General features: G+C 33.0%; 2 protein-coding genes across 2 annotated transcripts in view; both read right to left on the reverse strand.

Annotated features, from left to right (window-relative positions):
• The window catches only part of LOC120347296 (E3 ubiquitin-protein ligase rnf213-alpha-like), a 37,156-nt gene extending 32,844 nt beyond the window's left edge, over positions 1–4,312 (reverse strand). The window contains exons 1-3 of the mRNA XM_078111623.1: positions 2,996–4,312; positions 2,646–2,797; positions 9–147 (exon numbers count right to left, since the gene is read on the reverse strand). Coding sequence (XP_077967749.1) covers positions 9–147; positions 2,646–2,797; positions 2,996–3,167 — 463 coding nt within the window. The 5' untranslated portion in view covers positions 3,168–4,312. The remainder of the gene's footprint in view (positions 1–8; positions 148–2,645; positions 2,798–2,995) is intronic.
• A 3,016-nt stretch (positions 4,313–7,328) lies between these two features.
• On the reverse strand, positions 7,329–9,290 carry LOC144421981 (uncharacterized). Its single transcript, XM_078111624.1, has 4 exons — positions 9,260–9,290; positions 8,580–8,713; positions 7,733–7,901; positions 7,329–7,447 (listed from the first exon to the last, which is right to left on the reverse strand). The coding sequence occupies exons 1-4, from the start codon at positions 9,288–9,290 to the stop codon at positions 7,329–7,331; spliced, it is 453 nt and encodes a 150-aa protein (XP_077967750.1).
• Between the last annotated feature and the right edge of the window lie 302 nt (positions 9,291–9,592).

The following is a 9,592-nucleotide window of genomic DNA, read 5'->3' on the forward strand; positions in this document are numbered from 1 at the left end:
CATATTACCAGTCATTTTCGTCTGCAGCCATTTAATTAATTCTGCTTGTTTACTGAAAGCTTTCAGTACATCCAACTGTTTTTTGTTAATTTCTATGACAGCACGCAGCTTTTCAAAGTCTTCAACTGATCCATCCTGGAAGGTTCCCTAAAGCAATATTGTAAATACATCAATACCAATTAGTTTGTTATACATACAAACAAACAAAAGTTTGAAATTTCAAGCCATATGACCAAGAATAATCACACCGATTTGAAATATTTTAGTAGAGGCAATTTTGATTGCCAACCAATCAAGTTTGTAGAAAGTACAAAACTAGTAAAGCTTGGATTAGATCGCTATTACTCATAAAATCAACAGGTACTAACACTGCAATTGAATATTTTATGATAAAAAGTAGACATGTCCAGTCATATATACTTTTGTACATTTCATTACATCTACTAATGTAAATTACACTTCACACTGGCTATTTTCAGAAGATCAGATTCAGATATTTCCCTTTTGTTGTGCATGAAATATTGTAAAGTTGAAAAATGCGAAAAATTTGAAAATGAGAAAGAAAGAATCAACCAGAAATGATATTATTTGTATTATATTTTAGTCTAGCTTCCTAATATCAAACCCGAATGAGTGCAATTACAACATAGGAATAGGAGGCACGTAGTAATTAATAATAAGTATGTAATTTGCAGTACCTAAATTTTATATATATATGCTATTTTAAATATTTGCATTGTATAGTAGTGGGAATCTAAATCGGACCATGTTAGCATTAGCAAGAGCACAAATGGCCCAGTTTTGCATCATACCAATGTGATTCAATAAAGTCTTGTTTAACAAAACTCAAGCTTAACACAGTACTTCAATTTAACTCTTCAAATGATTTAACAGTTATGCTGGGGATTTGAATACCCAAGTGCATACTTTATTTATATAGATGCCAAGAAATTTAGAAATAAACATTTTCAAGAATGAAGCCCAGAATGTAAATTTTAAAACCATTAAGGTTTGTATTTATCCAGAGATATCAGCATAGGCATCACTACCTAGAAGTTTTGTAGCAATTCCGCAGCAAGATTATTGATCATCAAAAACAGTGTAGGTCCCAAACAAAAACCCAGTGGGACCCTGTGGGTCACAAAAAAGGCAGCAGAACAATATGTACCCGTTCAAACTTGTTGCGTACTATTAATCAAATTAATAGTGAGTAGTTGATTTGCTACACCTAAGGAGCCACAACTTATAAATTAAGTTTTTGTGATTGACGGTACCTAAAGCTTTTTAGTCCAATAAATGTTTTACTAACATATACTTTCCTCTTCAATTTATCATACTTAGGGTCGTATTTAAAATTACATGAGATGGGCAATTTTTGCTATGAAAACCGAACTGTGATTATAAATTACACGCTTCATAAAAAAATCAGTAGCTTATTATAACTTTGATAAACATATACTTTGCCTATAGCAGTAAAATATAAGTTTATGTTTTGTTTTGCCTGTTTTAAAGAGTGGAATTCATTTGGCTAAGTGAAAGTTTGAATATTCCTAATCGAAGTGTCATTGGTGCTGGATTCACAAATATGAATTGATTTACTGCCTTACCAAGAAATATGTCATATAAATATGTCATATAAATTCATTTACGGTATATATATTGTTGGAGAATTCAACAGGAAAGCTTGATTCAACAGAGTAAAATTACTTGTACTTTATCTTGATTAATCAGACATTGGAATTACCTAAGTTTCTACATTGTCAATGACAGGGAGGTATGATACTTTATGATGTATGAGCATGATTGACTGTTGGCATGCGATATGGAAAAGATCAGTGATATCTGATGATATAACATACAAATTAAGTTTCATATCAGTCACTTTTATATTCATTTAATTCTAAAAGTGTGGGTGATAAATGTGTTACCATCATATGACTATGTTATAAAAAAAATATGGTTATAGGCAGTGTGCATGTCAGAATATTCGGCAATTTGAGTACTACTTGATGCTGCTGGTATATCGAGATAACAATTTCCCACTATCATAAAATGTTTTAAACAATACTAAAAGGTAGTTATCGAATATGCAAGTGCAAAAATATCATCAATTGGGAGGCTTATAGTTAATTTTAAGACTAAACTTATTTACTATGCGTCAGGTTCATTTCAGACCATAATTCTTCACAATGGGTAGACTAGTGGGATTTGTGGGTACTCACTTAGTATGTGTACCAGATTGAGATTAGGCCATCATTTTATTCTGATTTTCCTAACTTTAGTTCTATTACGAGTTCGGGGACTGTCTGTGTTAGCCAAGTGAATATACCCCCTGCCCATAGGCTTCCATCCCTTTACAAAACTTGATTTAAAGTAGTCGAACAAAATTAGTTACCTTCTTATTGGTACACATCCTTCTGGAGCGCCAACCAGTGATTTTTAAAATGCCCCCTATGAGTTGAAAAGCCCAATAGTGAAAAAATAGTGGGCAGTAATGTGTTCTTGATAAAATTGGTCAAAATTATAGCACCTCTGTCATATAATGATGCCATAACTTATCTTCTCAAATTTCATTGAGCATACTCCTAACCCCCCATTTTACACGAGTACTTTTCTAGCTGTTTGTCCTTTTTTATATAAACCACCTGAAATTTATGAATGGCACTGAAGTCTCCTTTTAAGTTATGACTTTTCTGAAAATCTGATATCCATTGAATTGTCTCCATGCTCCTTTGTATTTTAAAGTGATACGCAATTTGTCTTGCTCGAAGTGTAGACTTTTTCTCAGAATCTGCTTCTAAAAATAATTTTGACATAAAATCTGATTGAAGACATATAAAATTTCAATCTAATTTGTATTATTATTTTTTTTTTAAATGTTACTTTTAATATTTTTGACATGATAGCATTTTTGTAATTGAGGTTAATTCTAAAGGTTGTACGAATGGTAAAATTTATGGCTTTTCCATGTAATTTCCACATATTCTTTTCATACCTTCAAAATATTTATAGAGAACAAGAAGTTCACACTTTATCTTTGCCTCATCTCCATCAGTGAAGTCCAAGGTATCAAGTATGTATGTATGTATGTTTATTCGTCTCGTAAAAGCAATATAAAAGAGTAAGTAATTATAAATACTGAAGACGGGATGTATGCACAAGACCATCTTGGCCTAAAACACAGATGTGCGGCATACACCCCTTTTGATATATATAAATTATAATAGGGTAAATCGAATATGTACAATATGGTCCTTTATACAGGCAGTTGTGCAAGGAGGGTGGGTGGATGCGGTAACAGGGATATGGGTGGAGTGTACAAAACTGTTTGTACAAAGGAGTTTGTTAGACAAAACAACATCTATAAATAGAGACACAACACAACATGAAACACACTGCATATGAATATAGTAATAAAAAAATTTTTTTAAAAAAAAAAAATTAAGAATCTGGATGAATGTACAATACCATTGAGTGATGATACCACATACTATAAAACGCGGGAATGGTCAAGTTTAAAGAGTGTGTACATATATGGTATGCACCACTCAAGGGCGACAGTGTTATAAGTGGTCTATGGCTGTTCTGGCCAAAATGTGACCCTACAGGTTTTGGTGAAATATGATAAAGGTATGTATCAAGTGACTCACTATTGTAAGGTTTTTTTTGGAATTCTAGATTCAGCTAAAAACAATGAAGTTTCAAAAAAAAAAAAAATAATAATAAAAAGCATTTCCACAAAACCTATTATGGTTGCATTTCAGCCAGAAGATTAGAATGGTATAAAGGTACAGTGGGATAGGGAATGATAAGTTAAAAAGAGAAGCCATTTTACCATGTCATGGATTTTCCAATGTAAATTAAAATAATAAAATTATATGGTATCCTGGGATGAGCAGAAGAAAAAGTGTGATTCGGTGATAGGTAGCAACAATGGAAATAAATTGAACAGCATGCTACTCAAACAAAAACCATTGTCCCTACTCCCTACTGTTTGAGCATTGAAGTTCTATTGAATTGTACTATCTATAACCTAAATTGCTGTGCTTTTGTTGTTGTCTAATTACGCATGATAATGAAATTAGAATGGTGTGCTAGTTATTAATTCAGTCCATTGTTCTATATTGAATCCGGGTGAAGTATCCTGTGGAGTTATTGAAATTGTCAGCTGGTCTATGGTGACTGAAGAGGAGGACAGTTTCCTGATAGTTCATTCAATCCAAATAATCAACAGCTCTCCCTTTCAGTGTTGAATTGACCTTAAAAAATAATCTCCAAACAGTAACATGTTCAAAGCAGAGAAAATTGCTAATATGATGATAATATATATTGTTTAAGTTTGGAACAAAATTCTGAGTTCGATTTTGAATTTTTGATGTCATCGGGTAGGGAATTCCAAGCTTTTGGTCCACATACTGCGATTGATTCTTGTGAAATACTTTTACTGACAAATGGAATAAAAAAATTATCTTTATTTCTGCTGTTTGAATTTGAGTTTGCTTGGAACAGGCTGTTCAGGCTGGACGGAAGCTCTCCAATGTGACAAGAGAACATCATATTACATAGTTCGAATTTAGCTAAATCCACAACTCGTAGTAGCCTATGCTCTTTAAATAAGTCATCAACTTTTTTGCGATTACCTCTATGAAAAACTCTTCTAATAAAGCGATTGCAAACACTTTGAATTTTTTTGAGAATGGACGATTGGCGATGAACATAAGCTGAGGCACAATAACGAATATGGCTTTCTATCAGAGAGTGGTATAGAGATATTGAACAAGATGTATTTAAGTTGTTGGCTATTTTCGTAATGGCACTAAGAGACGACCTTGTTTTCGATAGAACCATATTGGTGTGTTGTTTCCAAGACAATTTTTCATCGATCATTACACCCAGAAAGCGAGTCTGATTAACTCTTTCTATATTTATTCCATTTAATTCCAAATTTTGTTGCAGAGTTGGACACTTTTGCTTCGGCGTGCTAAATATCATATATTTAGTTTTATCGACATTAATAGTGAGTTTGTTCGCAGACAACCAAGCTTGAATATTTTCTAAGTCGGTATTTGCTTTGGTCAAAACTTCAGGCAAGTTTTTGCCTCGAAGATATGGCGTTGAGTCATCAGCAAAAAGTATGATATCAGAGTGAAGAAGAGAATTCGGAAAGTCGTTAATAATGATTGAAAAACATAATGGAGCCAAAATAGAACCTTGTAAAGTACCTACAGTCAAATTACAGTATGTGCTAGATGCTACATCATTGTATATAACTACTTGTTTCCTTCCTGATAAGTAGCTTTTAAACCAATTATAACTCTGACCTCTAACGCCAATATGGTGCAATTTGGCTAGTAATATGTCATGGTCAATACTATCAAATGCCTTGGAAAGGTCCAAGAACATACTGAGAGTATACTCATTCTTATCAAATCCTTCTAGAATTTTACTGACAAGCAGGGATGTTGCATGAGATGTTGAATGATTTTGACGAAAGCCAAATTGTTGTGAATAAAAGAAATTTTTTTGGTCCAGGAAATGGTTGAGTCGTTTGTACATAATTTTTTCTAGAATTTTTGAAAATGCTGGAAGTAAGCTGATCGGTCGGTAGTTTTTCACATCTTTTGCATTTCCTTTTTTGAACAATGGCATAACTTTGGATAATTTGAACTGGTCTATGTATTTACCAGATTGTAATGAGCAGTTAAAGATATGTGCGAGAGCACAAATACAATTCCAGGGCATCATTCGTATAACTTTAAAGGGAATTCCATCTATTCCACAACTGGTTTTGGGTCGAAAAGATTTCAGAATATTTTGGACTTCGAAAGCTGTTGTCGGGGCAAGAAACATGGAGGTTTTACTGGGATGCCCCATATATTGCTTAAAGTCATCCCTTCTAGTATGAGTAAACCGTTCGACCATTTTATTTCCAATTGTAGAAAAGTGCGAGTTAAAATGATCTGCTATTTCGACAGGATCCGAGGTTTCCTGGCCATTAATAGAAAATACTTTTGTTAGATTTGGTTTAGAACGCCCAAGCAGATCGTTCATAGTACGCCAAGTTTTCTTAAGATCATTACGATGTCTACCTAGTAATGACTTGTAATAATTTTGTTTCTTAGCAGTTATCAATTTCTCATATTTTTTCTTGCATTCTGAATATTTAAATTTGGTCTGCTCTGATTTTTCAGTAAGATAGTTTTTGTATAGTTTATGCTTTTTTTTCTGCATTTTTAAGAGTTCCTTGTCAAACCATTTATTAATATTTTTAATATTTCCTTTCTTCAGAGGGAAGCAAGTTTTAAAAGATTCAGAAAAATACTCATTAAAAATTCTGAAGGCTATATCAGGATCTGTTTTGCTGAACACAGCAGAAAAGTCACTTTGTTCTAACATGAGTTTAAAATTATCTAAATTTGAGATATTATATTGCCTAAAGTATTCGTTTTCTGCCTTGCGAAGTTTTTTTCTTAATGGAATGCAAACCAGGACTGGCAGGTGGTCTGAAATAGGATCCACTATTATTGCACTGCGGGGTTTACAATCAAAGATGTTTGTCCAAATATGGTCAATGATTGTAGAGCTGCTTTGAGTGATTCGAGTTGGCTTTGACACCACAGGGTAAAATGAAGCCGAATTCATCAGCTCACAAAATTCATCTACAGTCTTGTTTGTTTCCAGAAGATTATAATTGAGGTCTCCCATGAAAATACAATTTTTCGATAAGGTTTGGAGTGTCGATTCCAGAAAACTAATAAATTGATTATTGCTTTGACTATCTGATAAGGGAGATCTGTAAATTGTTCCACACGTCACAATTCTATCCTTCAAATAAATGTCTACGAAAGTGGATTCAAAAATTCGCTCATTCATAATTGAAATGTCAGGTCTAGCCTTGAAGGTAATATTTTTTTTGATGTATAGGCCAACAACCCCACCTTTTGAAGTCACTCGAGGATTTGATAAAAAAGTATAGTCACCCAGGTTCTTGTGGGATCCTATCTGATTTGGTTTTAGCCATGTTTCATTGACTGCTATTAAATCTGGGCAGACTGTCATTGAGGCTATAAGAGCTTCAAGTTTTGAAAAGTTTCTTGGGTTGGCCAAGGAACGCATATTAATACACATTGTGACAAGTGGGTTCAAGTTATCACTGCATAGGATATCTAAATTAGCGGCAGAAAGATATTGACAATCAGACATACAAATTTTTGTGGAATCGCTTATTTCATCATTATCAATATTCAGTAACAAAGCCTCAGTAAAAAATTCGTTAAGAATTTCTGGGGTCAGAGTCGAGGAAGGGTCATTATTCAGGCATAGGTCATTTACTTCTGTATTAGATAACGAGCTGAATGGCAGGCTATTTTGTAGGCAAAGTCTACAGTACCAAGGTATATCATTTGGTTCATTACATAGTTTACGAAACTTTCCTGTTTCATCGTTCCTAGAAAAAAGATCATAGAAATTACTGTAAGTCATATCCGTTGCCCATAGAAACATAAGCGAATTAAATTGCCCAAAGAAACATAAGCGATTGAATTTATTCAACCTTATACAGATTTAACTGCTGTAATATGTCTTAAGTCAGACCGTGCTTATTATTTATTGTTTATTCTGCATTTGTAATTAAATAAAATGTCTTTGGCACCCACTTTCAAATACCAAAACCAAGTTAAAATATGACTAAAAAAACTATTTTATATGCTTTAGAAATATGTAAAATTGCCACCTTCATCAAGTTGAGAGCAAAATTTACTAAGCTCTTTTCTCGTTTTCAGCCACATATTGTTCAGTACATGACGCCAATCAATGTTCCATACACTATTTGTTAGAGTGGATTTTTTGCCAAGCATCACATTACCAAGTTGTTGAAGTTTTGAGTAAAGTATTTTACTTCCCTAAATTTGAAAAGAAAAAAATCTTTATAGTGGCAGCAAAATGGAAGCTTCATAGAATAAACAATTTTAAACAAATTGAAAAAAATGCAAAACAATAAAAATTAGTAAACAGTAAGGTAAATTCGAAAAAATCAAACAAGAGAAGAATTCTCAAAGAATTCTCACAATTGTTTAAAATTAGAAAAATATTTTGTATGTGTGGCGCTAAATTATCAAGAAAAAAAAGACTCATGGTGCAATTAAACACAAAAAAAAGATGCTGCCTGTAAGTACTCAATTTTGTGATCGTTATTGTCTACTTTATGCCTTTCAAAGTTTGAAACTTGTAGGCCTAAAAAATAAATGCAACAGGTAAACTATTCTTTCTTATCCATGCCTGATTTTCTTTTGAAATACTAAAAAAAATCACTCATGTTTGGTAAACACGGTTCTGAAGATAAATTAACTGCAGCTCGTGTCCATAGAAAGGTAAAATGATTTTATTGATTCTTATACTCAACATTTAAATAAGAAACAATAAAAAATTGACAATAATACCAATATGTAAAATATTCAATCATAATAGTTATGTTTGACGCATTTCTGTAAACTTTCGATGCACACTTGGAAAATTGCCCCTTTTGATGATTCTCGATTGATCGATTGAATGGTCAAGAATATAGAACTGACAAAATGTACCTCAAGTTGAGCCACATCCGATATACAAGACATTTCTTCATCCGATATAAAATCTTTATAAAGTTTTCCCAAACATAGTGAGGATCTATCTCTATCACAAAGATCCTCCAATCCTACACAGTCCACTTTAATCTCTGAAATATGATAGCAACATTAAACAAATTTTTCTTCCTTGCTCTTACAACATGTTTTATAGGAATTCTTTTCACTCAATATGTAGTTTCTGGTTAAACATTAATCTCCACTCTACATAGTTCATTGAAAATTTAATGGTTGTTGACAGCGATACCAATGATTGAGTTTTTGCATTTTTGAGTTACTTTTAAATAAACTAGATTGCAATATTTGCAATATATATGCCTCTAGCAACACCAGCATTCTACCAATTTGAGAATATGCAATAGTCAAACCACAAACATCACTTTTACTGCTTTAACCCCTTGCCCACTTCCATCTGTACCAATTGCATAATTTGTATCATTTTAACCGAACATGCCCCATGCATGTGCATAATTTATGTTGAGTGCACCATTTTCACCACATTCATTGGGCAATACACTTGGTCATATTTAGTGAACGCCAACACATATTGTGACAGAAATAAATCGAAATCCTACAAAATCAAACAAAACAGACAACAGAAAATAGTCAACATATCATACTCTTTATCATTAATATACCATGGTAACATGCAAAGCAATTCTTAGCCATAGTCAAGCATAAATATACTTTGCATTAGTGAGTCTAATGACTGGCCTTCCTTCTATCACACTCAGCAAAATAACATCACTGCCGTTTAGGGTCCCTGACCCCTGCTCTAAAGCTTTATACATAAAAAATAACCACCAATTTCCAATACTACCGGCAACGCATTTGAGTCAACATCGGTGAAAACAGGCAAGGCTGACCTCGAAATGCAAATAGTAATGACGGTATTAAAACAATCAAACTTTTTCGTTGGCTTTTGTGGTTTGTGCAGTTGAGTGGAATGAAGACAATATCACAAAAACAAA

This window comes from Styela clava, chromosome 4, assembly GCF_964204865.1.
Source record: "Styela clava chromosome 4, kaStyClav1.hap1.2, whole genome shotgun sequence".
NCBI lineage: Eukaryota > Metazoa > Chordata > Ascidiacea > Stolidobranchia > Styelidae > Styela > Styela clava.